Source organism: Hippocampus guttulatus, chromosome 2 (genome assembly GCF_054856545.1).
Source record: "Hippocampus guttulatus isolate MCC_2025c chromosome 2, RoL_Hgut_1.0, whole genome shotgun sequence".
Classification (NCBI taxonomy): Eukaryota; Metazoa; Chordata; class Actinopteri; order Syngnathiformes; family Syngnathidae; genus Hippocampus; species Hippocampus guttulatus.
In genome coordinates, this window is record NC_141262.1 from 12,924,694 (window position 1) to 12,952,578 (window position 27,885).

The 27,885-nt window shown below is 41.9% G+C and overlaps 1 protein-coding gene and 1 long non-coding RNA gene across 3 annotated transcripts; one reads left to right on the forward strand and one right to left on the reverse strand.

The window, feature by feature from the left end:
* Window positions 1–7,615: 7,615 nt before the first annotated feature.
* Window positions 7,616–16,973, reverse strand: pitx2 (paired-like homeodomain 2). 2 transcript variants are annotated; one of them, XM_086137452.1, is made up of 4 exons: window positions 16,772–16,973; window positions 14,629–14,694; window positions 11,617–11,816; window positions 7,616–8,282 (listed from the first exon to the last, which is right to left on the reverse strand). In XM_086137452.1, the coding sequence occupies exons 2-4, from the start codon at window positions 14,672–14,674 to the stop codon at window positions 7,734–7,736; spliced, it is 795 nt and encodes a 264-aa protein (XP_085993578.1). In that variant the 5' UTR covers window positions 14,675–14,694; window positions 16,772–16,973; the 3' UTR covers window positions 7,616–7,733. The 2 variants fall into 2 exon arrangements, with proteins under 2 accessions (XP_085993578.1, XP_085993574.1); XM_086137448.1 differs by lacking the exons at window positions 14,629–14,694; window positions 16,772–16,973 and adding an exon at window positions 11,974–12,548.
* On the forward strand, window positions 8,251–11,843 carry LOC147208566 (uncharacterized). Its single transcript, XR_015103828.1, has 2 exons — window positions 8,251–8,409; window positions 11,606–11,843. It is a non-coding gene; the product is annotated as an uncharacterized LOC147208566 (long non-coding RNA).
* Window positions 16,974–27,885: the final 10,912 nt, after the last annotated feature.

A 27,885-nucleotide genomic window follows, 5' to 3' on the forward strand; every position in this document is an offset into this window, starting at 1 on the left:
ACTGTGAGGCAAAAATGCTAACCAGTCGCCCACCATGTCACCCTAATTAGGAATGATAAAATAAAAATGAGGTCACTTATTTTCTTATTAAATAGCCATTTGACTTACTAATTACATGACCTGCTCCATTTGTGCACTTTAAAAATCAAATGTGGGCCTGACTACAAAAATCATACCCAATTCTTGGGTAGGAAGAGTTAAAGCGGACGTATTATTAAAAATTGCGATGGGGATGTGCCCACTGCATTTATAGATACATTACACTATTTGTTGCAGGTGAGGTGATAACATGCTGCTTTGACAAGTGAAAATACAATTGCTGCTTCCAGTGTCCTGCAATTGGTTGGCAACCAGTTCAGGATGCTTCCAGTGTCTTTGTGGCAATTGTCGGCACTCGCTTTTTTTCCATGCCTAGTGCCACTCCTGGTCATCATGGTTGCACGCGCACACACACAGGCCTCTCCCCTCAACACAAGCTTTGACTTTTAAAGTGTCTTTAATTTAATTGTGACTCTTTGAGGTGGTTGGGTGAAAACACGACACAAACATGTCCCTGAAACACCTGGGAAAAGCTTTCAATGGTGGTGGTGAAAAGCTATAATGGCACTTCCCCCCTCCACGTCTCTGCATGCGGACGTTTGGCAATCCCGTGGAGCTCAGCCACGGAGAGCAGCGCTCGGCCGAATCAATACGGCTCCTCGGTGGCTTTCCTATATCAACCAAGCAGAAATCCCGCCATCTGTGACATATAGGTGGAGCGTATACAGTACATTGCTGAGAAATTACTCTGTCGTTCTCTGTGCGCCTTCTGCCCTCACTCTTTTGATAAAAATACGATTAACAAAGAATGATGAAAGATAACACCCATTCTCTCTCTCTCTCTTTTTTTAAAATATTATTTTGTTCATCCTTTTCCTTGGTCGCAATACTTCATCTATTCCTTTCAAATGTTTTGGGGACAGAAACAGGGAATAAGGTCATTTTCTTTCCACAGTACACAAAACAAGCTTAGATAAATTTGATGTTGACGAAGGAGTCTGTCAATCCCATTTGGGGGATGAACTAGAAGTGTACAAACTATTAAAAGAGTGGAAGGAACTCCATATTCTCTTCACTTTTCACTTCCTGTATGTGACATAGATGCCTGTTTCAATACCTTTGTCCATACTGGGTGGTTTTGTAGTGTATGTACTGTAATTAAGGACTTTGTATTTATATAGCACTGCTCTCAGTGCGGGGCTTGAGACTGCGACCAAACTGGTTGCAAATGCAGCCTGTTTTTCAAGAAGTGTAACTCGGAATTTCATCCAGTCCCATCCGCGTGAGTGCATATGTTTTAATGCTCCCACCAACACAGGCACTGTGTGAGACATTGTGGTTAAAAGCCACTCTGGTTTTCAGTGTTCTCTAGTTTACGCTTTGTGCCTACGTCGACCGCTGTGGACTTGCCCATGGTACACCAATGCCCACGTCGCTCCATTCATAAAACATTTCACGATATTGGCATGCGTTCCACATATGTGCATTGGTCCATACATCCCCGTCAATGAACATGCGCTTCATGCATGTTTATTTGTGATACAATTGGCTACCCTGCAAAAGCAAAAACAGAAAACAGCTCCTGTGTTTGCACTGTCAGACATCTTCAAAAACTGTAAGTGTTTCTTGAAAGAGAATTTTTGCCGCACCCTCTGGTTCATCATGCATGATTGGGGCAGTTATATGCATCTCAAAACATAAAAAAAAAACCCCCTCTGCAACCTGTGTGAGTGCGCTCCCTAATATTTCGACCTGTGAGTCATGACGGGCGTTTCTGACCCACTGCACAAACTCGTAATTAGCATTTGGACAACGTATAACGTGGCTTTGGGCGCCATGGTGACCAACAACAACAAGGGTGAAGCAGGCAAAGTGTCACATTTGAAAATTTAAGGACCCTCATGTCCTCTTATTTTTTATTGATTTATTTTTTCAATATGGATTTGCAGCCTGGGAAACTGTCGAGGTAAACGCCAATTTAGATGTCACAGTCGGGTGACGCGACGCCATCTTTGTGTGTGGTAAAGATGTCTGAACATGAAACGTTAGCAGCTTTAGACATGAAGGCACACAGGATTTTCGGGAGTTTCCGAGCATGGAGGCACACAGTCTTTGTATTGCTGTAATCTATCTATCTATCTATCTATCTATCTATCTATCTAGAGAAACTACTTTTTATATATATATATATAGAGAGAGAGAGAGAGAGAGAGAGAGAGTACTTTATTTTGCACAGAACAGCACATTTGACAATAAAGTTGTACCTCACTTATATTTTTAATAATGATATGCTTGTGCATGGGTAACAGTTTTGCTAAGCGCTATGTTACAGCTGCAGCTGTTGTGAAAGTGCGATATAAATCAGGATGTACAGTATTGTATTGTATGTACTGTACATACACAGCGAGAGAGAGGGAGAGAGACTACTGCATATACATCTAGTGGATATAGCATCCTTTGATGTGGTCTCATCCAGTTGCACAGCTTCAACAACGGTTAGCGTTAATGCTAACTAATGCTGCTTGAGTGACATTTCAATCCAGAGGAATTTGAGCGTGCGGGAAAGCAAAATTCATCTTCTGTTGCCCTGACTCAAAACCAAAATGTGTTTTAAAATTTGTTTTCAGATGAGCCTTTGCCTCGGAAGACACCTTTTAAGTTTTAAAGCCTTGACAAACAAATACCCCCCCCAGCCTGCATGGCTAAATATACAGTCGGTTATCCACTCTATGTGATGCATGCATCTCACCTGGATGCATAATTTTCAGCGGTCAGTCAGAATCATGTTGAATGCGACCTCTAACTTTTAGAGAAAAAAACATTTCTTCACCTCCTTTTTTTCACCATAAAGGATGGGTGTTCAGCCTGCCTTAAAGGCCAGCTCAATATATTTGTTATGCTTTCTGTGACACAGACAAAATATACTGTAAGTACATCACAAATCTCACGAGGTATGCAACATTTCAGTGAATAACTCATCTACAGAAAAAGATCATCAAATCAAAATCTTGACAGATATCCTTTTTCCACAGTTTGCAGTCGCACGTACCACACTGGGGCGATATCCCGGTAAATTGCCAGGAGGAAACAGTTTGTAAAAGGAAGAGAATGTTTATTTGGGATTATTTCACACATCATTTCACACTACAGACAAGAAAGATGTACCACAACTGCACTTCTAAAATCACCAACACACTTGACTAAACTAATAAAACCTAGACCATCAGTTGTTCGAACCTATTGTAATATTCATTCATCTTCCGAACCGCTTCATCCTCACTAGGGTCGCGGGGGGTGCTGGAGCCTATCCCAGCTGTCCTCGGGCAGTAGGCGGGGGACACCCTGAATCGGTTGCCAGCCAATCGCAGGGCACACAGAAACGAACAACCATTCGCACTCACACTCACACCTAGGGACAATTTGGAGTGTTCAGTCAGCCTGCCATGCAAGTTTTTTGGAATGTGGGAGGAAACCGGAGGACCCGGAGAAAACCCACGCAGGCCCGGAGAGAACATGCAAACTCCACACAGGGAGGCCGGAGCTGGAATTGAACCCAGTACCTCTGCACTGTGAAGCCGACTTGCTAACCACTGGACTACCGGGCCGCCCCCTATTGTAATATCCCAACAAAATGGTCACTAAGTGACACCGCTCCTTGAAATTGCTTCATCAGACAAAGAGAAAGAAAACAAACATAAAATCAGCGCATTCACACACGAGCCCCCCACGGCTACAACATGCATGGGTTTGCCAGTTAGCAGCCAGCCAAATCTCCACTCTCATTCTACACACACACACACACACACACACGTACACAGATCAAAAATATTGCGAAATATGAGAGGGGTGTTGAGGGATTTCAGCTTTTCTTCTCTTCAGAAGTATTCGGAAGAGGTTTGAGGCACAAAACATTGTGCGGGACCTGAAATTAACCAGCATCAAAGTCTTGCATCGCTTTATTTCTTTGCCTTCTATACGACACCTATCCCAAAAGACAAATCGTGAGATTCAATTTATGATGCACCGACTCGGTGCCGAATGAATTTATTAAAACAAGCTTGTTACTTCAAGTTCAGCAGTATGTTACCCCTCACCCCTCCTCTCCCCCAATGGAATGTGAGAGCCTCCCCTGGATGCACGAATTTCAGGGTTCCGTGAGAATCGGTGCCAAATGTGTCCAAATTGATTTGCAGAGAAAACATCTCAAATTGTGTTTTTTTTTCCATCCTTCACAGTGCAAGAAATGAGTGCGTCACAAAATCCAAATTCTCTGCTTTCACACGCTCTCCACCTGCATGTTCTCCTCATGCCTGTGTGGGGTTTCTCCGGGTTTTCTTCTTACATTCAAAAACACCCACAATAGGTTGATCGAGCACCAGTCTAAATTGTCCCTCGGTGCGATTGTGAGTGTGAATGGTTGTTTGTCCATGTGTGCCTTGCAACCAGTTCAGGGTGTACCCGCCTGCTGCCCGAAGGCGAAGGTGGCTGGGATACGATCCAGCACGCCCTGACACCCTTGTGAGGATAAGTAGGTTCAGATAATGGATGGATTTTGGTTTTTCGTCTTGTTCATTGAACGTGAACATTTTAGTATATCTTCTAGCTCCATATTTTGTAACTTTTCCATTTTGGCATTTTTGACCTTGGCAACTTTTTTGTCCGATACCTCCAAAAAATAGTTGTACTTCCTCCCCAATTGTAGTCCATTATCTCTTCCCAGACGTACTTTAGCGATACACCCATGTGCTCTTATCCAAGCATGTGACAATTTTTTTAATTTCAAATGCACATTTTCTGTTCATCAGCCATAATGGGAAAGAAAAAAAATCACACAAACATGGATAGATGTATAAACGTTTCACATATTCCAATAGAGGTCTGCGTGGAGGTCATAAATCTCTGAAATAAACTTTTTCCCCCCTTTTTTTTTGTGGTGGGGGCGCAGAATTACAAATTCCACCTTTAAACGTGATTGGAATCGAAACAGGTGCCACCAGCAATGACTCCACTACCTTAAAAATGTAATGAGATGGGATTAAAGTCCTATAAATGAAAATGTCCAAGTCTGCCTGGACTTTTCTCCTCTTCTTTCCCCCCTCCTCCTCCTCCTCCTCCTCCTCCTCGTCTTTTGTGCACGTGTTGATTGTGCAGATGTGTATTGCGACGGCAGACGAGGCTTATCCTCCCCTCGGCTGATTAATTCCCCCATCACCGCAATACACAACTTAAAACAGCTTTCGGTGCATTGTTGGACTGCTCCTTACTATTTTTAGACGTGCCTTTTAATTAAACAGCATCTGTCCTAACTGTGAATTACTCCTACCCCCCACCCCCGCACTCCATGTAATAATCCCCCTCTTGAGAGGTGACCCCGGAGGCTTCTTCCAACATGACACCAGTTCTTAAAGCAACTTTGCCCCCTTCCTTTTCATGCAGAATGTGTGTGTTTATTTTAATTAAATATCACAAGATGTATTGTACCTTAACAATAGAGTTAACACCCTAAACAAACTCCCAAATAATCTCAGCGGTTCATCCTCCAATCTGAGTTTCACCAGCGGCCGTACGGCAGATTCCAACCGGGTGGACGTAACTTTTCTTCCCGACTTGCTCAACCGGGCACGCCCCGTCGAAACGTCCGCGTTTGGACACGTTGGTGAAGCCTGTGCAGATTTCCACTTTTGGCACCCCTAAAATATCTTTGCATAATGTTTAATTAAACGTTACCAGAATACGCATGAATTCATGTAATTGTTTCTCTTTTCTATGCAGAATGTGTTCTTATTTTAATTTATTTAAGACTAAATACAATCATCGAAAGGGGTGGGGGAAAATCAAGAATTCATCTTCCGTGTAGTGGATCCTAACCGGGATTTAGGGTCGCCTGCGAGCCGAGCGACGGCGTCTCATCCCTGACTCGCTCGGACGCTGAGAGTCCCCACCTAAACCTCCATATGTTAACACGTTTGTGAATTATTCTTTTTGAAGTTATGCAATCATGTTAATATGAAATGTGTGCTTTTGCCCCAAATTTATATATATTTTTTAATGTTATTATTATGCAGCATTACTCACTGCCTTAACACTCAACATCTCTCTCTTGCTATGCAGAGTATGTGTGGTTATTTTAATTAAAAAGCGATATAACAAAGAGTGCTGGAGCTTAAAAATGGACAGAGAGAGGGGGAAATAAATACATATATATTTGTGGAAAACGCCATCTTCTCGCCGGTGCATGCATGCGGCCGCTTGTAGTGGAGCGAAGGCCGTTTATCTTCGGTTTGTCAGATGGACTCCCTGCGCCGAAACCTCCATGTTTTGACACGCTGTGTTGTTTTTAATTCATGCAACAATGAGTGCATGCAATTGCGCCTTCTTGTTTATTTTTTCCCTTCTTGGAATGCAGAATGGACTTGACTACATCCCCCTTTCTTGCCGAACATTTCTACTTTTTTTTTATTATGAGAATAAAATCGATATTTAAAATCATAATACAGCCGACAGTCATCGGGGGGAAAAGGGTCCGTATATCTTTTCCTCCACGCGGTGCTCCCTCGCCGGAGCTTGCAACTGCTTGTACCCACGAGAAGGTGTGTCCTCCCAGGCCTACACGGTTGGAAAATCCCCGCCGAAACATCCGTGTTTGGACAGTTTGATTAGTCATCTACAGGTATGCTTGCGTTATGCAACAATGCATTAATGCAAATGAGCACCTTTGCCCAAATGTATCTACAGTACCTGTTTATATTTTGTGAGGTTAAGACCCCCCCAATCCCTTTTCCTCCCATTAAAATGTACCCCCCCCCCACCTCCCACCCCCGTTGTGTGTCTCCTGTTTGTTGATTCCGGGGCAGACAGACATGTATTCAGACTCGTAATGTGCCGCTCGCGTTGATGTGTACTGGCGCAGCCCAATTGTTGCCCACCATCTATAAATTAGTCACACAAGTGGAGTGGTCGCATGTGCCCCTCCATATACGGCAACCCAAGCAAAAGATGATTCAATAACAAGCAAGAAAGGATTTGAACAATATATTTACTTCCATTAAATAAAACACATTTGGGTGGGGGTGGGGGGGCGCGATCCGTACCAAATATTTTACAGGAACATTTTAATGCGCTTTTTCTTCTTCTTCCTCTAGGATTACTAGTCTAAAATGTTCACACAGACATGAATAATAATAACTTTATATTATGTTAGAAACCCACCAATGCGGTGCGTTTTAGTATTTACACCCCCCTCTTTTTTTTTTACTTTTGTTTGCAAGCAAAACACTGTTATTTATTCCCTACCACGCATGCGTTAATAAATTGAACCACATCTATGAAGATGTTTGGATATATACACAAGTTTTCAGACAACAAATCGGGGAATAAAACTTAAACAAAACAAAAACAAACATTTTCAGTGGTTCAGTTTTAAGTGCCCTTTTTTGGAAGGGAAAAAACCAGAATACAATAATAATAGGAGTCTCTTGTTCCTGTGGATGCAACCTGACCACCATGACTGGCATTTGAGTTTTGGATCACTGTACATCCCCTTTGGGAAAATCGACGCTCAGTGTGGTAATTTCTGTCTGTCTGTCTGTCTGTCTGTCTGTCTGTCTCTCTCTCTCTCTCTCTCTCTCTCTCTACCCCCGAGGGTGGGCGTGAGTGGGGGTGGGGTGGGCTGTTTTTAGTGGGGTGCGCGCGTCTCACACCGGCCTGTCCACGGCGTACTGGCAAGCGCTCAGGTTCGTGGCGGGGCTCTGCACGCCGGCGTAGCCGAAGCTCGAATGCTGCTTGGCTTTCAGTCTCAGGCTGGCCAGGCTGGAGTTGCAAGTGTCCCGGTAGACGTAGGGCGGCGTGGGCGGCGCGTAGGGGCACGCCGGCGCCGCCACGGCCGAGTTGAGCGACGGCCCACTGAGGTTGTTCAGGTTGTTGAGGCCGTTGAGGCTGGAGCCCGCCACGGCCGACGGCACCATGCCCGACGTCATGGACGAAATGGAGTTGGGCGGCGAGAACATGGCCTGCGACGACAGCGGGTTGACGTTCATGGAGTTGAAGAAGGGGAAGCTCTTGGTGGACAGCGAGGCCGACGTCAGGCCCTTGGCGGCCCAGTTGTTGTACGTGTAGCCCGGGTACATGTCGTCGTAGGGCTGCATGAGTCCGTTGAACTGCGGGCCGAAGCCGTTCTTGCACAGCTCGGCCTGCTGGTTACGCTCCCTCTTCCTCCACTTGGCGCGCCGGTTCTTGAACCAGACCTGACGAGGAGCACGAGGAGGAGGAGGAGGAGGAAGAAAAAGAGAAAGAGGAAGGGGATGGGGACACCCGCACACGCGGCGTTATTTTCCCCCCCATCAAAATCACGACAAACGGACATTCCAGCAGGTCAGAAAGTCTCCCGGAGCCACGTTTGCAGCCGCTCAGCGAGGGCACATTTTCAATTTTGCGCATAAAGACACTATGCATTGCAAAATAAAACAACCTGTAAACAGTCACCCCAAAATTTGGACCAGTAGTTTTCTTGACCTAGGGAGTCGGTCCGTAGATTTTGTATTTTTAGCACGTGCAAAATGACAACCTACTAACCATTGTTTATTGTTGTATGAATTATTCTTGTTGAAAGAACCCGTGTCCAAAGGTACACGACCATTCATAATAATAATAATAATAATAATAATAATAAATAATAATGGGGTTTGCTGTAAAAATGCTACGTCCACTCTTTGTAACCCACATTAATGTTTACTCAACTCAACTGTATTTATAGAGCACTTTCAGACAGCCATCGCTGCATACAAAGTGCAGTACTTAATTTACATTAATAATGATCATAGTGATAAATGAACTGATGGGAAAAAAACGCATTTCTGCACCCACAAAATGTGGAACAGTCGTGTCCTGTTTTGACTGTGCGTATTTGGTTACCGACATGACCAATCGTTGATTGTATTTAGTGAAACTAACTCACTTGTGCAAATTGTTTCATTAACATTAATTTTACTTTTAGTTAATATTATATTCATTTCATTCATTGTCAATTGTATTTAAAAATTATATATATATATATATATATATATATATATATATATATATATATATATATATATTAGAGCTGCACCTAAGTGGGCTATTATATTTTAGATTTCGTATTAAATTACAGTATTTCTACACCAATAAAGACACAAATTTATAGACACGCGTTTCATGCCGATAATAACAATATAATAAAAAACTAATAATAATAAACAAAATTACAATTTAGGGAAACAAAACCTAAATTGTAACGAATGTAAGAATGTCTCACAAACACATTTATTGGTGGCTTGGTTAGTACTTACAAGCTTGTTCAGGTCCAAACTTTTAAATGTTTGCATTTAAGGCCGTTCAAGAGAATAAGCGTTTTAAAAAAACACTCACCTTTCAAGGTGGCAGGATCAACATTAAATTTGCGCACTTCCTTTATTTGTGGAAAATATTTACACATTTGCACGTCCCACCGTCAACGGCGTCTTTTATTTACAGTAATTTAACACGTATGACCCCAAAAACACCCCTCAAGTATAGTTCCTCAATATGTTCAAATATGTGAATGTTTCAACTTTCAAGTGGCTTCACGAATCGAATAATGGGCTTTAAAAAAAGACGTCCCCGCGACACATTTATAGGCAGCATGATTGAAACAAAACACGTTATTGTGCATGCCCCGTGTCAAAATGCACATGTTAATTTAATAATATTCAATATTTATTGCTTGCACGTGATATTTTGATTGATTTATGTACTTTTGTCTGTTTTATTGTACTATCAGAATGACATTCGTTCAAGCTCACACATGCTATGTGATTGTATAATATTTGACAAATACACATCACAGCATTATTCTAGCTAATTCTGCTGCACGGGACGGTCGAGCTTTTTGTGTTGTTATTTCTTCGTCTCCTGTCTCGGTCCTTATCAGAACACAATCCACACACACTCACACATACACAGAGACACGCGCGCGCTCCTCCGTGACTAGTGTCAATTCCTCGCTAACTGCACCCTCCCCCTTTCAAAAACTGGCGACAGTGTCCCAAAATGAGCAGCTTTGCACCTCTTTCACACCACACCCGCGGTATCTGTCACTCCCGTCACACGCAAAAGAGCGCTCACCTCTCTAATTGGACAGACAAGACAGCACTGCTCGGGTGAATTACTGAAAAAAAGAATGGGGAGGGGAACGACTATTTATCTTCCCCTGTAGGGGTTGTCATTATATTAAATATTAATTTAAGCGGCATGTGATTGAATTGGGCTCGAGGCAGCGGTGTGTTTAAACAAGTGTGCGTGCATATTTGTTTTTCAGATAATCTGAGCGGAGGACACATTGTTACATTAACGCCATGCACGCCCGCCGAACAGACAAGCCCCTGAAATAACATTTCAAGGAATAGACAAGTTGTTTTTCAATAAATGATAGGTGGTGGTCACGGGGCAATTTTATTTTGGCTGCACTTCTCATTGTACGCCGGGCAGCGACATATCAAATAAAAAACAACAACATTTTGTACCATTGTGATATTTAGCTTTACAGAAATTGATAGGCAGGTTAATAACGTGCTCTGCGAAAAAAATGCCCATTGTTGCAAATACAATTGCATAACAGCACTTAAAAGGATAGAAGAAAAAAAAAAATCCACTTTGTCGTACATTCACTTTATACTTCGAATGAAATGTCGTTTGTGGACTATTTGGACATTTTACTCCTAATAAAATTGTATTATTATGTACCATGTTCACATTTTACTCTGCTCTGAAAAATGTTTTTTTTTCACGTGCGATTATCTTTCAAAAAGCCTTCATGCGTGTTTGTGTGTCATGAGTGGACTTGATGAAACATGTCTAACTTTCACTGTTTTGAACATTTTTTTTGAAAGTCACAAAAGCATGTTTTTATATCAGTCTCTAAAGCAGTTTTACACATACACGTGTCACATTTTTGTTCCTTGAGGGAACTCAAATGTCTTATTTTCTAATTTTTGGCATACGCTTACGCTTAATCGTGCTCCAAAATGTTTTTATTTTTTACTGGTGCAATTATAACGCAGAGAAAGGGGTCTCATTTTGTACCATTTCTGAATAGTAGTTTTACGTTTCTTCATGTGCGCTTATTTGAAAGTTTTTTTTCACACGTTCAAATATGCTTAAAATACAACATTCAATGGCCATACTGATTTCTTTTGTTATTTTTTTAAATCTTTAATTGTCCTCCTTAAACGCATTTTCAAAAAACAAACAATTATGTCGAAAATATGGATGTCAATGAAAACTATCTCGGTACTAATTTTGACATGCAGTTGTACTCATGATGCGCTCTGACTTGAAATATACTTTTTCAGAAACGAGCGATTGCAATGTAACAAAATTAAATTATTATGCAATTAAATCAAAGACACACGTCTTAATTATTCATTATATATGTGTAGCTACAAAAGTCCTAAGGAGGTAACCGTCTTATGTTTTTCATATTGCAGTTGCTTTGTCCCTCCTTCAATCTAATCGTCTTTTTGACAGAATGTAACATGTGGCTCCAACTGTGCAGTTTAGACTCACCCGAACCCTGGCCTCGGTGAGGTTGGTCCACACGGCTATCTCCTCTCGAGTGCTCATGTCCGGGTATCGGTTTCGCTGGAAGGTGGCCTCCAGCTCCTGCAGCTGCTGGCTGGTGAAGTGAGTCCTCTGACGCCGCTGTCTCTTCTTCTTCGACGGGTCGTCAGACGAGTCGTCGTTCTTGCTCTGGCTTTTCTCTTTCTCTGTTCAAAATAAATCAATCAAAACAATACATGAAGTGGTCTTTTTTTTAGTGTGTCATTTGCATAAGAGCCACCAATTAATCCTTCATTTGCATATGTCAAACTGCGCTGCAAGTAACTCTCCTGTATCCCATTTGCCTGTCTTCTTATTTCTTACCCACGGTTTCCGGGCTGGACGTGTCCGACACCGCGTGCGCGTCCATGCGGTGCTTGCCGGAGTCCACGGCTCGCACCAACGGCTGCAAACCGGACGCCATGGAGGAGGCGAGTTTAGTCCCCGTAAATGGGTGGTGCGGGTGGTGGTCTAGATTTAAAGGATCCCTCATAGAGTTCATCGGTCGCTCCCCGAAAACACAACGCACAAAAAAAAAAAAGAAAAAAGAAAAAGAAAGAAGAGTGTTTTGTAAATCCCGCTCCCGACAGCGAGGGTCTCCCCTATGTGTTTTTAAGCCCGTCAAGAAAATGCTCGGACTCCGGGTTGCTTTTTAGACCGGGCCACCGTGGGGCGCTGCCATCCTAACGTCGGCGGTGGCGGGCGGGCGGTGGCTGACTAGTGGAGTGACAAGGACAGGTAGATGATATTGGAACCGGGGACGAGCACGCACAAGCGCGACGCGCGAGCACAACCCCCTCCAACTCTCTTTCTCTCTCTCTCTCTCTCTCTCTCTCTCTCTCTCTCTCTCTCTCTCTCTCTCTCTCTCTCTCTCTCTCTCTCTCTCTCTCTCTCTCTCTCTCTCTCTCTCTCTCTCGCTCTCTTGACGTCACTGTCTATAGCCCTGCCCACTCGCTACCTTGACAGGCGCGTGCTTGAGGCGTCGAAGAGGAATTTCCCCCCCCCCCCCCCCCAGCCCAAGACCAAGACATACAAACAAACAACAAGAGAGCAAAAAAATAAAAGTTTGAAAATTAAATCGCCACGAGAGGCTCTCTCTCAGTAACCGAACTCCCTTAAAAAAAGAAGCAAAAGCATCTTTCAACCCATTTAAAAGTGCACTATTGCTGCACTACAAGATGAACCATCGCGTCAGAAACGACCCCGAAAGACCCAAAATAAGTTCAGCGCAAATAGAACCCGCCTCAAGTTCGATCGAGACATGCTACAATTGTGATGCCTCCCTCGGAGAATATGCGTATATAAGTGGTGATCCGGGCCATTGCCGTCGATGCAACGAGCTCGTTTTGGGCTGTGATTCAGGCAGGAAACAAAGCCGATCCGAACCAGTACCGCCAATTGAAATTTCTCGGTCGGTGGAACGTGATGGAACTGGTTTCACTCCAGATCTGGTCTTCTAACGCAAATCATGCTGGTCATTCTCATGTTTTTGAATCTGTACCAAAATTGTAAATTGTTTTCACGTTTAATAATGCTGGGATGTTGTAAACATTTTTGTTATTGAACCCCTTGTTAAATGAGTGGGACAAAAGTTCATAAAATATTTTCCTTAATTTCCGATTTTAAAAATGTCCGTCGAGCAAGTTATACAGTATGTCAATGTAATTGTACATTGTAGTTTCACAGTCCCGAGGAAAACCATCTAAAATCTTGCAGAAAAAAATTGACATGGACTCTTGTTGAGAATTTGAAGTATAATATACACAAAAGTGAATTTTCGATCGAGTGTATCTTTATTTTAAATGAAATTTTCATCGACCATGAAGTCCATCTTTCCATTCACGTGCAGCCATGTCCTGACGAGTCATTCAATTTAGATGCATGAGAAAACGACGCTATCATTAATCGTCCAAATAGTAGTATTAGTCTTTTTTCAGCTTTATTTTTATGTTGAAGCGGATTATGTCTTCCTCCTTGGACGCCTCCTCATCTTCCCTGTCTCCGCTTTACATGGGCCATTAATTAACAATTCAGTCAATAAAGCAGGGAGTAGGTGGGGTGCATGGAGAGGCGGGGGAGGACGACAAGCCTTTTTAGGCAGGATTACGGACACATCACATTCCTCCATTAGCGTATTCCTGCTCACGAATGGCTTTCATTATACATGTGCTTTTTCCCCAGAGTGGAGAGCGCAACGAGAGCCGCATACATTACACGCACTGTTTCGGATGCGCACACACTGCTTGTCACGTTCTATTAGTCCTAATCAATCGTCATTAACAATAAGCGTGACACACGCCTCGGCTCAATGCTGAAAGTTATACCCACGCATATACGAAAGAGTTATCATCATTATTTGCAATGGTGAGCAATCGTGTCGATTTTATGTTGTTCGATGAGAATTTGGCATACAGTATTTTGTTGTGCTTTTTTGCGATTTAAACCGACTGTTTGTCTTCTGAAAATTGACGACCATCGTGCCTGTTTATAAGGCCTTTTTTAGCGCTCGTTGGTGCTGCTGTAGATCCGCAACTGGCCACCAGATGTCAGGATGAGACAATGAATAGCCAGGAGGTATCGGCTGCAAGTCTGACAGTTCTTTCACCCGTGTGAAACCAGGCGCGAAATTCCAACGCGCTACTGCACAATCTTTCACATCATACATATTTTTTGTTTAAAAAACGTGTCAATTTAAAGTATAAAGCAACGAAAGCAAATGAAGACCACTTTTTAATGGGCTGGCGGGCTCTTATTATTATTTTTTCAATTGTATTTAATTTTAATTTGGTGAGTTTTGTCTTTAATTTGGTATTACTACATAATATGTTTGTGTCGATGATGCGTCCCAGTAAATGACATCAAACCTTTTTAATAGACATTTTCCAACAAATTGTCCATTTCAAATTAATTTTGTCCGTGTAAAAAAGAAAGAAAGAAAGAAAAGCACAATATGTTGCTGCATATGCATTCATATTTTACCTATTTGTGCGCAGGTGGTGGCCAGTTTGCGGCCGTGGGACTCCATGATGACGGAGGAAACCTATTCTGCACATGGGGAAACAAACAAAGAAAATCAAAATGAATAGAGGTAAACAGGGAACACATACTGTGTAATAACATGACAAAGACAACATAGAGACAATATGAAAAATTATACGCTTAAAAATAATGTTTATAATTATTTTCATGCATATGTTGAACATTTAGTTTGCGATGTAATTTTGTGCGCAATCGATGTATATTAACAATTGAAATCAATTTCAATAAAAGCAGCAATATTGTCGCAGTCAGGGGTTAAAATCAACATTTTCGTTTCCAGGTCACGTTTTTTTTTCTTGATGTTTTCGCGTATTTCAATCACTGGCAAAAAGGTGTTATTTACTCGTCATGTGTACAGTATGTCGCGCGTGCGCGTGACGTGGCTGCGCTAAAATCTCCCGGATTAAGGCTCTTGATTGAGATGTCAGTGTGTGGGTGCGTGAGCATATTACAAAATTCATTATAGGACGCCAACACAGATGGGCTTTTATTAGAATGTTTGCTTATGATAATGCAAATTTGCATGTCAGCGGCCGCCATTTTCTCCTCATCCTGCTGTTCGTCGTCTCCGTCATGCAAATATGACAGCACTTTTTACACGTCTTCATAAAATATGACAGCAAGAAGGTTACATTATATAATTTCTACCACTTTATTGGGCTGTTTAGTATTTTTACCCCCTCCACTGAGATAATGTGCCAAACACCTTCTTGCTGAGTAATGACACAACTAAACAAACGACGCTGTTCATACCTAAAAATATGAAGGATTGCACAATTCCGTACCACAGTGACTGTAATATCTGTCATGTGATTATATAATTAGTAAATACATGTTTAACTCCATATTGGCCACCTACTAATTGTCATATTCTTAACAACAATATTCAACACCAATTCATACATCCATCTGTCGTTTGTAATTTGACGTGGGGTGAGAAGGGTGGGGGTTGGGGTGATCATGGCACCTGGCCCGGTGTACACAGAAAGCCGGTCCTTGCACACGCGGGTCTGTGAACGCTTCCTGTTTCGTTATTTATTTATTTTTGCTTCAAATATTGTATGGTATAATGGACAGGAGAGTGACGACGTAATTATTATGTTACAAATGGAGTTTTTTATGTATACATTTTTTGGACGAGAGTGACCGAGTAACCTCGCGTTTATCTTGAGTTACTGTTGTCGAGCAGAGTAAGTATTTAATTGTTTTTCTTTTTTTCTTAAAAAAATGTTTTCATGTATTTTCATCATACCAATCTTCATTATTAGCGTTAATTAAGACTAACTTAGTCCTCCACTCACGTCATGTGTTCTTATTTAAAAGCCCAACGTGCAATTAACAGCGTAAACTAAACATGATTTCAATTTTAATGAATCATCATAGTCATCAATGAATAAAAACTTTCACCTCTCACCACTTCTTTTATGTTCGATTGACATTGTTGAATCCATGTTCACTTGCAATTAATTTAAAGAAATGTAGCCTTCCATCATCAATTAAATAATTTCAGACAAACTTTCTCTCCTCATTTCGTAATTTATGCAAATTTTATTCATTAACGCACGTTCAATTGACACCATAGTAACGTGTCTTCAATTAAAAAAAACATCGTTTTACAAATATGTGGTATTTCCCAATATTCTAACAATACATCATGATTATTATCATTTAAGGCACATATTTACGCTCTCCTTACGCCATTTAAGCAAAACCTTTCGTATATTCCACACGCAATTGACTCCTGTAGAAACCATATTCACTTTCTTACGTCGATTATAAATATAAATACTGTATATATATATATATATATATATATATATATATATATATATATATATATATATATATATATACACACATATACACACACACACACATACACGTGTGTGTGTGTGTGTTTATTACGCTCTACTAACATACTAATTGCCATTATTGTAATTATTTAAGGCAGTCATGAGTGTCATAAAGGCATTTATGCGCATTTCTGAGTACCATGCGTGCAACTGTCCCACAACCGATGGTCACTTTCATTTAGCTTATATGAAAAATGGCAGCAAGAACAGAAATAAGCACATTGCCTTACCACGCGTGGCCGTCTATCGTTATGTGCTTGATGAGATAAATTCCACCGTGCGAAACACACATATGGTGCGCAACTGGAACGTCCTGCTTGTCGCCGTCGATTTTTGTTTTATCCCCAAAATAAAGAAAGCAAAAGGGTAAACTTCATCCCCCCCAAACAAATTGTCAGGGAGCAAGTCCACGCACTCTTTCTGCTGCTCTTCTTCTCCTCTTCTGCACGCCCCAACTTTTTTTCCGCTCTGAAAGACTCTCCGTTTCTCCCCCTCGCCACCCCGCCCCCCCCCATCTCTCGTCGCCTGCGTGCGCCTGAAAGTGGGTGTGCTAGTGCACCCAGGGGCGGCACAAGAAGAGCCTAAATAACGACTAAATCAGCCCCACTGCAATTAAAGTCAACACATTAGTGGCCCATTTTCTCCCCACTCATATTTACACGTGGAACCAGTTAGTCGTAAAATACGCACGACCCCCCCCGACAATATTCGTACGTTAAGTCAGGAGTGCAGCAGAGACCGGACGTGCACCCACCCTCTCCTTCTAATCCCCTTTTTACATTTTTAGTCATACTCCCTATTAAAGTGGTAATTAACGCCCACGTGCTCACACACGCACACACGCACGCGCGCGCACACACGCACGCACACACACACACGCACGCGAACACACACGCATGCACGCACGCACACACACATTGTTTTCGTAAGATTTTTGGAAAACAAACATATTATTTAATTGCTCAGTAAAGGTCGCCCCATTCTGTTGTGATAAATGCGCATGCACCAACTTGACTGGCCAATTGGAAGGACAAACAAACGGTGATAATAAAATCCACACAATGCAACAGGATACAATGCTGAATTATATGAATGAAAAAGAACCAGGAGAAATGAAGAGGCCTTAAAAAATTGACATAGATTTGACTTTGTCTCACAGTGAAGTTAATATAGTCAGTGAGCATCCAACATTTATGTTTTGTTTGGTCTTTGCCTTTTTGGTGGCACTAGCTGGTTAGATATCTACACAGCTACACACAGGGGCGATTCTAGGATTTAGGGGTGCCAGGCAAGATCCATTCAATGTTCTAAAGCAATTAAATTCTCACAATTTTGGACGAGAAGCATATGACTTTTGGGGAACATCTGTGATGAAACCATCAAATCTGATTAAGGTTATTTAAAGTATAGCCATATATATGAGGAATGGATTGTTGTTGTGTGTGTGGTTTTAGAGTCATAATAACATATTGTAACCTGACAAATTTCAGGGGGTGGGATGGGGGGGGGACTCGTTTTGATTCAGCAGCTCCTCTACATACAAAGTGAACCAACTCCCTACAGTGACGAAAGATGCACAAAATGTACCTTGGATTTATTTTTGGGGCTTTTATTTGAAATTCAATGCACAGTATGTAAAAGACATGTTAACAGAATTTGACTGTTGCAAATAATTTTAATCTTAAATCTTGTAAATTTCCCCAGTGTGGGACAAATAAAGGATATCTTATCTTAATACGAATGTAATATTCTCTCTTTTCTCCTCACTCTCGCTGACACAGAAAAAAAACCAGTCCTTGAATTTACTAATTTGAATGTGGTAGACTAACATAATTTAAAATGAAATCATTTCTTCTCGAAATGTAACTGTAATTAAAAAATAGCTTGTTAGTAGCATCTTGACGCAACAAACAACAGCTAGCTTCTCTCAGTCCAAGACAGTAGCGCTCTCTTTGTTTAAAAAAAAAAAAAAAACATCAGGAAGCTCCTCCCAAAAAACAGAAACAGTGAGCTACAATTCAATGCAGCAACATGAGAAGGGGCCATTATAGTATCGTGAGTTAGCCTTGATTGGTTGAACTTAATTGCTCCACATATATCCTGGTTGAAGCCAGGTACATACATAAGGCAGTGTATTACTCCTAGCAGATTGCTTGCCAAGCGCCTGTTTGGAGAAAGGATTGAGTGAAACAAAACCTTTTTGAGGCAAGGTTGAAGGGGGCTTGGGGGGGTGCTACTTTTGATGTTAAAATATTACATTTCAACAATGTACTTTATGGTTATAGTATAACCGAGCCTTTTTAAAGGATATATAGTAAAACAAAAGAATAAATCATCTCACAAAATTCAAGGTTTCTTGGTTTCAATTTAGGAGTGCTCAAGCACTCCTAAAATGGGGCTCGAAACACCTATGACTATCCATGTCCTCGTTTTATTGACATTTTTCTGAGGTCATTTTTCTACTGATGTGTGTTTCTCAAATCGACTTGTTTTCAGTTGTCGGGTGGGGGTGGGTGCCTTGCCCAATGGAGCCTTGGAAGCAATTCAGGAAGGAGACATGCATGTTTTTGACGAGTTGTCATTTTACATGTTGTCCGCAGAAGTACTTGAACTATGACCCTGAGCTTCCAATGACACACACTAGCTCAGCAGTCGCACTCCCATGTATGCATGCACACACATGTACGCTGTCAGATGCATGCAACAGTTCCATACACACACACACACACACACACACATACAGAGACACACACACACAGAGACACACACACACACACACACACACACACACACACACACACACACACACACACATTCTAAGGGTGGTGATGTTCTTATGTTGTCTTCATAGAGGAAGGCGGTGGCGAAGGCAAGCTGTCAGGAGTCTGGTGGTTCTCACGCACACAAAGGTGCAAAGCGCCTCCAGTTCAGAGGAGGCCCGGCGGCGGCTGCCAAATCTTCCGCCTCAGGGGCTGCAGCAGGAGAAAGCGAGGGAAAAAGAGAGAAGCGGCGCCTCGCTCCCTCTTTTCATTTCGAGCGCATTATTGATCGTCTGTTGTCATCCGCGGCGACTGCGAAGGACACTTGAAAGCGCCGCTGATGTGAGAAAGGAGCGAGGGTGACCCGCGCCCCACCGGCGACCTCTCCTGACTCTTAACGAGAGCCCGGGCCTGTTGGAGGTGTCGACTTTTAAAAACACGCTTTCATGTTTCTTGGCTGTCGGTGGCGCTACGGGACCAAGCAGTAGGAAGACGGAAGGGGAGAAGTCAATGGTGTTTGTATTGTGCAAGGTGATGGTGATCATGGAAAAGTGGCGGGAGGAGTGGTCACATTCATTATATGAATACCTGTATATGTTTTTGTGTCTGACTCAACAGGCCCTTTTTGAGTGCAATTTTCAGAGACATCACGTTTCTTTCTCTTGTGCAAGGTGCAAAGGTGTCAAATCCAGGTCCAGAAGGTAAAAAGCCTGCCACAGTTTGGCTCCAGCCACAGATGCGCTCATTTTCCTGCCTGTTGAGTAGAAGCACCTGTGACGAAAGCCAAACTGTTGGAAGAGTTTTACTTTCAGGACCTGGCTTTGACACCTGTGGCAAGGTGGTTGTTATCATGAATAACTGGTGAAAGGTATGGCCACTTTGATTTTCTGATAACATTTTTGACATGCATGACAGAACAAGCCCTATTTCGCCTGCATTATTTGCAGAGGCGAGCATCGCCAGTCCGGTGAGTTTGTCAGTGCTCTGGAGTCAGTGTTTTAGGCCGGCCCAGTATGTCCATGTTGTCAGTGACAACCAAACAGCGTCCCAAATGGATCTTTCTGGTCATACGTCACATGCAGGTGCCGCACACCTGACATGCAGCCAAATACAGAAACAAAAAGAAAAAGAAACCTGTGTTGTTTACCTTTTAGTCCCACAGACCTCCATGACATGTGTCGAAAATTGTTTTAATTTCACCAATTGCCGTGCAGTGTGTGTGTGTGATTGTTGTTTTTCTTTTACATATTTTTTTTCTTTATTTGGCTGTGTGTCGGCTTGTGCGGCGCCCGTGTGTGATGTGGAAATAACATTCTTAATGTCGATTGGCTGTCGCCGACTCCATGTGGCTAGGCCTAAAATATTTATGGAAACAGTGATGGACTGACGTACGTTCCGTAAGTCTGACACGATGCCCGCCTCTGATAATTTGAAGACATTTTGTTTCTTTGTGCAAGGTGGTGTTTATCATGGAAAACTGTCGAGAGGGGCGGATGGTCGCATTGATTACTTGACAGTGTAAAGTATGTTTTGGTGTGTGACTGCACTGGTCTTTTTTTTGACTCTGCAATTGTTGCCCTTTGGCTCATTTCTGTTGTGTGCGAGATGGTGATTATCACGAAAAACTGGCCAGATGAGCACTCGTATACATCATGACACCAGCATTGTGTTTCATACAGTGAACTTCTTGTCTTCACTCTGAAGGATTTCTCGTCATTTCTATTGTACACAGTGGAGTTATGTGGAAAAACTCATGAGAGAATCAGTCCCATTCATTCTGATGCATGCATATGTATGACTGAGACATTTATCGAGCAATGTGAATTGCTAGTTGTTATGTTTATTTCCATTGTGCAAGGTGGCAGCTGGAGTGACTAAGTGGCGAGGGGCTGAAGCGCAGTTGTTATGGCCAGTGTGAGTTGGCACTAAACACTCCATATTTTCTTCCTCTGTTACCTCCTGCAGCTGTAAAGTCCACATGTCCGCATAGCGTATGTACTTCCAGCCAAATCGTGTCGCTTGTTGTGAAATTAATCCCCGTGTCCCCTCCGTAGAGCTTTGAAGGCGCCCGATTGTTTGACACCACGGCAGCAGGAATCCATTATGCTCTGCTGGAATCGGAAACAAATATGTCAAACTGTCCACGCAGGACGCAATATTGTCGTCATTCTCGTGCAGAAATCGTTTTTTCAGGGCTGTTTTTTTTTTTTTAAATTTGTTTTGGCCTCAAACCACATGGAACAAACCCAAGTGGCCTCACAGTCACACATAGCACTATGTGTGACCGTGAGGCCATCTTGTAGCATTCTGCAAAAAAAGCCACAAATCAGCTGATGAGCTGATAATGTGAAATAGTTTTAGTTTGACTTTTGAGCAGCGTTTAGTCAAGTCAGGGCCATTCGTTAACATGGTCGTGAGTGCCATAGTAGTTGTTGTGGTCAAGTCACCAATGAACCAAATGTATTTATTCAATTTTATGTTCAATTATTGAATGAAACATTTGGTATGAAATAATTATTAAAAAAAAGCTGGCACAAAGTTAAAGAACTGCTTCATCAATTAAATTGATGATAAATAACATTCACAATTGAGGATACATGGTTACATTATTAAAATGTATTTTTCCTAAAATACAAAAAAACCCCGGAAAAATAAACCATTACAAATATTTTTCTAGTTTTTATTGTATTTATTAATTTAATATAAATAAATAAAAATACCACATTAAATAATTAGAAAAATGTGCATAAAATAACCAAATTTGCATGTAACATTTTATGTCGACATAATTGGGTGATTCATTGTAGTTATTATAGACTAAAACATTATAACATGACAAAGAACCTATTGTATTAGTAAAATTACCTATTTTGCATGTGTATTTACATTTTTAATTTGTTTTTCATTTGTCACATGAAATAAGTGCTGAATTGGTTAGTTGTATATAAAGCAATATTAGTCAAATGAGCAACATATAAATGTACATTTGACATTTTAATTTCTTTTATGAAGTCATTGGTTAATTAGATATAAATATTCCAATTCAAAATGACAATTCAAATGAGTAAAATCAATTAATTCGTCTTATTCATTAGTTAATTCATTGGTTGGGTTATTTGGGTAAGTTGGGTAATGAACATTTTTTCGAAAATGTTCGTAAAATGAATTTCCCAGAATTCATTTGATGAAATAAGTTCATTCATTGTAATTATAAATATATAACTAAATGATGCAATTAAAAATGCAAATAAAATATGCTTTTGCAGTTAAAACATACACATTTCACACTCACTTTGTATCCGTTTTATTTGAATGACCTGGCCCCTCTGCCCATTTTAAAAGTCAAATTGCACACAAACCTTTGCCCACCCGTTTTTTTGAGTGTCAAAAACGGGAACTGACAGCATCCAGTGCGCGTTCCAATTGCTCGCATCCGGCACGCCTTCCAATCACTTTGTCAAGTATCACTCTGAGAAGCTTATTAGCGGTGGCAACGCCGCCTGTAAATTAAGCAAATTAAAAGGGTGTTCTCTTTGATAGCCCTCCAGCTCGTTGAGCGGCTTTACGGCTCATCCCGCTCGCTCCCGTCTCTGTCGCGGCACCCAAGGGGTGGGGGAGGTGGAGAGTGGGGAGCTATGGTCGCGAAGTGCTAGCTGGCGGTCCACAGAAGCAGTGTTGCTGGCCTTCTGTGATTATCATTACCAGGAAATCCCCTCAGATGGTGTCATTGTGCCTTTGGTGGCCACCAGATTGGCGCAGGTCGCCTTGAAATTACACCTGCGTTTAGGTAAACAAGCGCTGGCATATTTTTACGCTGGATTCGAGTGGCTATGTTCATTTCTGTGGTGCAAGGTGGCGGCTATCTTGAGCAATTGGCAAGAGGAGTGATCGCACCACTTGTTTGACGCACACTTTTGGTGTGTGCTCGTGCCTTCCCCTGCTGTGGACTATTTGTTTTTTTTCTCTGGGTTTTGTTCATATCTGTAGTGCGCGGAGGTAGTCACTAGCAATAACTGGTGAGAGGAGTGGCCACATCATTTTTGTGACATGTACTGTACATTTTGTTCATGCGTGTGCTAATGCGTGACCAAGTGTGTGAGCTGTTTCTTTTGCTCTGGGTTAATTAGTCATTCTGTTCAACTCTATTGCGCAAGGTGCCGGTTTTCATAAATAACTGATGAGAGGAGCTGCTGCAGTTGCTCTATTGGTCGACCCGTCGATGTAAATGTTGTGTGGGATTGAAGTTTTCTTATTTCTATTAGTTACGTTTATTTCTGTTGTTCAAGGTGGTGTTTTTTGTGAATGAATGGCAACAGGAGTACATTTCACATGGAATGCCTTGAAATTCCTCATGGGTCTGCGTGTTTACGTGAGCAGCCGCAGTCACCGCGGTTCACTCAAGTCACAACATTAAATTGAACACCTCACTGCGAGTCAGTCCGGCATTCGTTAAGCCTCACTAGCCGATGCATGCATAAGCACACAGCTCCTCGGCCTTAATCACAGGTGCGAGGGGGGCCGGTAAATCGCCCGGGCACGCCTCTCATCAATTATGGGAGGAAGAGGGGGGAAAAAAAAATCAATGGCAAGCTGCCATGTACCAGCCTGAGGGCGACGCGGCCAAGAATGAAATTGGCGTGATAAAATGACTATGATGCCTCGCGGGCCCTGTCGATAACATGTAAAACAGGACAGCTAGCACGCTAACGCTCCTGTCAGTGGACCTGAGGTGGGCCCAAAAGGTCACCAGGGGGGAACGGGCTTAGCGCTTAATTGGTCTGCTTTGGCAGACGAGAGAAAATATGTGGAAGGCCAATCAGATGCATGAAATGTGTAGAAATAAAAACTGCTGAATTAAGCAAAAAAGGCAAGAAATGGAGTATGTGAAATGGGAGTTAGCAATTAATTAAAAGTGATTAAAGATTATGTATAAGCAAATTTTGAGTTTAGAAAACAAACAAACACGGAAGCACTGTTTCTTGATTTTGTGTGTTCGCTGACCTAAAAATAAAAGTAACATGGCGTGTTTTTTTTTCGGGGGCTGCGGGGGGGCCAGGAATGTTAACACCGCTGTCATGATAAAAAAGTAATGAGAGTATGTGACAAAGGTTAGTTAGTCACATCTTTTATTTATTACCGTCATCACTGTTTGTGACTAAGCATTCCACGGAATTTTTGGGGGTGTGAATAATGTCTCATCATTCAGCTGGCTTTTATTGTTTCACGATAGAAGTTAAATGGTGAAACATTACAAGTGCATGACTGTGGCCGAGCATGCTGCGGAATCGTTCATCAAACTCTTAATTATTTCTAGTCATTGTGTTTTACATGTGGCGGTTCTCATCAACAACGACATTGTGAGTGGAACGATTGCATCACTTCTGTCCTAATAGAGATGCGCCGCCATGTGTGATAGCGTCCACAGTGACCTTTTTTTTTTTTTGAGTAGCTTTTTTAAAAAATGTAGTTTTGTGCGCAGGATTATACAAAAACTACCCCACCGTTTTTGTGTGAAGGTCTAGCCCATGCACTCCACAAAAAATTGTAAACATTTGGCGATGATGTTTACATCAACCTATCCCTTGAAGCCTATGTCAAAGAGTTACAGCTGAATCAAAAATGGTTCAGTCCTGACTGTTAATTTGTAAATCATCCTCGGCCAACCAAAAAAATGGGCACCATTCGGATTGACAAACAGATCCCCACCCCCTACTTTAAACACTTCCGCCCCGATGGAAGTTCTTCGACCTCACTGTGCTCAACTCTGTTTCCCGGCACATCTCATCCAGATGTGTTGAGCCGAGAGCGCTAATCCAAACCTGTTTTGAGATTAGCTGCTTCAAAGTGAAAGACATGTAGATGCTGTTGGCCGCTAATCTTTGTTTTGGCTCAGACATCCTGACTGGATGCAGCCATTTTGTGTTAAATGTCTCCCAAAGTCAGCAGGATTCTTGCTCGAACTGGAAAAACAACCAGTGAAAGTTGCGCGATTGATCTATTTCCTAATTATTGTGAGAAATCATATCCATGATCAATGTCGTACAATAGCAACACATGTTGAAGGTAATTGAAGAAAATGTGTTCTTTCGAGAGCGTGTATCAAACTGGGAGCCATTGGCATAAATCAGTACCCAAGAAACAGCTCTCATTTTGAATAAGGTTCTTCCTGAGCATGAAGACCAAAGCGACCAGTTTTCGCAGGATTTTAAAATAAAACAATACACATAAAAAGAAATGCGTGAATAATAATAAAATGAATAAAGGAGACAAGCCGGTGTTGTGCACATCACCTGCAGAGAGAGAAGCTGATGGGTGGGATGCAACACGCCTAATCCCAAATTAGGATGCGAGGCTCATGTCACGCATTGTGATTAGTTCCACTCTTTCACGCTCATCCTTTCTTTTCACGGAGCCGCCTCACATGGCTGCACTGCACCTGAATTCCCCGCAACGCAGCCTCCCTCCCCGAGCTGGACTTTGTGCTGACAAATACAGAAGAAGATGATCACAGTTGGGCTGTTCTTCAATGCACGGGTTCCAGTGCACCTATACTAAGTGTATTGCAGTGAAAGTTGTACCTTGATGTGCTTGAACACACTAAAACCAAAAGTCCCCAAATTGTATGGTCCCTAAATTTACCACTTCTAAATGCTTGATAAAAAATACTCCAAGGTGATCCGCACCTGAATGCACCACAGCCGGAAAGCTGTGCTGGATTGTGCCTCAGCCTGTCTCAGTAAAAGTTATCGTTTGAGTGTACTTGAATGCACCACCGCCTGGACTCTGGCGTCCAGTGACCTGAATAAAATGTACAAGTTTAGGGTGAGTAAAAGTCTTTGATCTTGAACTCGAAATCACCACAACCAGGAATGCAATGCAGTTGTGACTCTCATTATGATGCACCTGAATGCATCATAATGAGAGTCACAATTGGATTACACTTGACTTCAACACGACCCAAAGTATGCACTGGACTGTACCAGAATGTACCACAACTGAACACCATGATAAACTGTGCCTCAAAGTCATTGTTGGACTGCACTTGAATGTACCACAGGATAAATCAAAGCCGGACTGCACCTGAACAAACCACTACACCACAAAGACTGTGTGTGTTCAGCATCCACTTGTTCCCATAAGAATAATTAATATGATCAAGCATAGACTGGACCTTTTTATTTTATTTAATTTTTTTAATGAAAAAGCAGTGTTGAATAATGTCACAAGTGGACCTGAACAACCCTTTGGCCTTTCACTTCAATCTGCACTTGAGATTCACTAATCCATTTGCTGGGATACATCACAGGATAGGTGATAAAGAGTGTGCATGTGTGTGCTGCATTCAATGAATTTTTTTTGTGTGTGTGTGTGTGTGTGTGTGTGAGAGAGAGAGATCTGGGGGGCATTTAATCCAGTCCCAGTGTGAAACTGTTGACATTTGTGGCCCCCCTCCCCCTCCTTCATTATGTGACTGGGGCTGTTTTGCGCTGGATTAGCCACAAATCTCCCGTGCAGCACATTCAGCATGCCACTAGTAGTTTAACTTCATTAATAATGGATGAAGAGATTGTAATCCAGGACTAAGAGAGCGCAGAAGGAGACGGAGAGGCATCTTTCTTTTCTTTTTTGGAGACTTTAAAGTCAATCCTATGCTATTGCTAACGACTAAGACTGTCATTATTCCAACAATTATGATTGTTTGGGGTGGGAGTCTCGCATTGATTGTGTTTACTCGAGCTTCTCATTGCAGACTATTATAGGACATCGGTGGGCCTTACGACAGGATAAACAGGATTAAATATGTACATATTATACATATTTACTTGCTGACTTTCCTAGCCACCTTTTTTTTCATGATTTCCACTGCCTGCGTAGAGATTTGTGTGATCAATCGGTGTTAAGACCATTGGAAAATGTATGCAGTTTTACTTGGGGCATACGCAGTGTAAAAAAAAAAGCAGTAAGAAAATGGAATTCACAGAAAATAAAATGACTTTCTTGTGTTGATTTATGGGTAATAACTGACGGATGTTGTCACAGACAGAGTGGCGGTTTCATCCAAAATATCAGTCTAAGTCAATAGAATTCTAGTATTGATAAAAGCACTGCGATTGGCTGGCAACTGATTCAGGGTGTCCCCCGCCTACTGCCCGAAGACGGCTGGGATAGGCTCCAGCACCCCCCGCGACCCTAGTGAGGATCAAGCGGTTCTGAAAATGGATGGATGGATGGATAAAAGCAGATTGTCATCGAATATAACACATTTGTGAAAGTTGAAAGAAAACTATCGACCTGGCCACGGCAATCTTGTGATACAATTCATCAAAAGGATTCTTAATCACGTATAGAAAATGCTCCCTTAAAGTTTGAAGAAGAGATACATTTGCAAAAAGTTAATAAATGTCCAAAAGATCACAGTAATTAAGTTCAAAAGAGAGGTGCTTGTGACAAAGAACGTGTATTGATTTGACAACGGTCATCTTGTTGGGTTCAAAAGAGAGGTACTTGTGACAAAAAACGTGTATTGATTTGACAGCGGCCATCTTGTCAACTATCACGCAAACTCGATAGGATGATTGAAGTTA

Bases quoted from the DNA above. Each gene is read 5' to 3' on its own strand.
- pitx2 (XM_086137448.1), bottom strand. From the start codon at position 12,151: ATGAACTCTATGAGGGATCCTTTAAATCTAGACCACCACCCGCACCAC. The intron at 11,817-11,973 runs GTAAGAAATAAG...TATTTTGAACAG, and splicing joins GTCCAGCCCGGAAACCGTGG to AGAAAGAGAAAAGCCAGAGC. The intron at 8,283-11,616 runs GTGAGTCTAAAC...GCTCCTCGTCAG, and splicing joins TCACCGAGGCCAGGGTTCGG to GTCTGGTTCAAGAACCGGCG.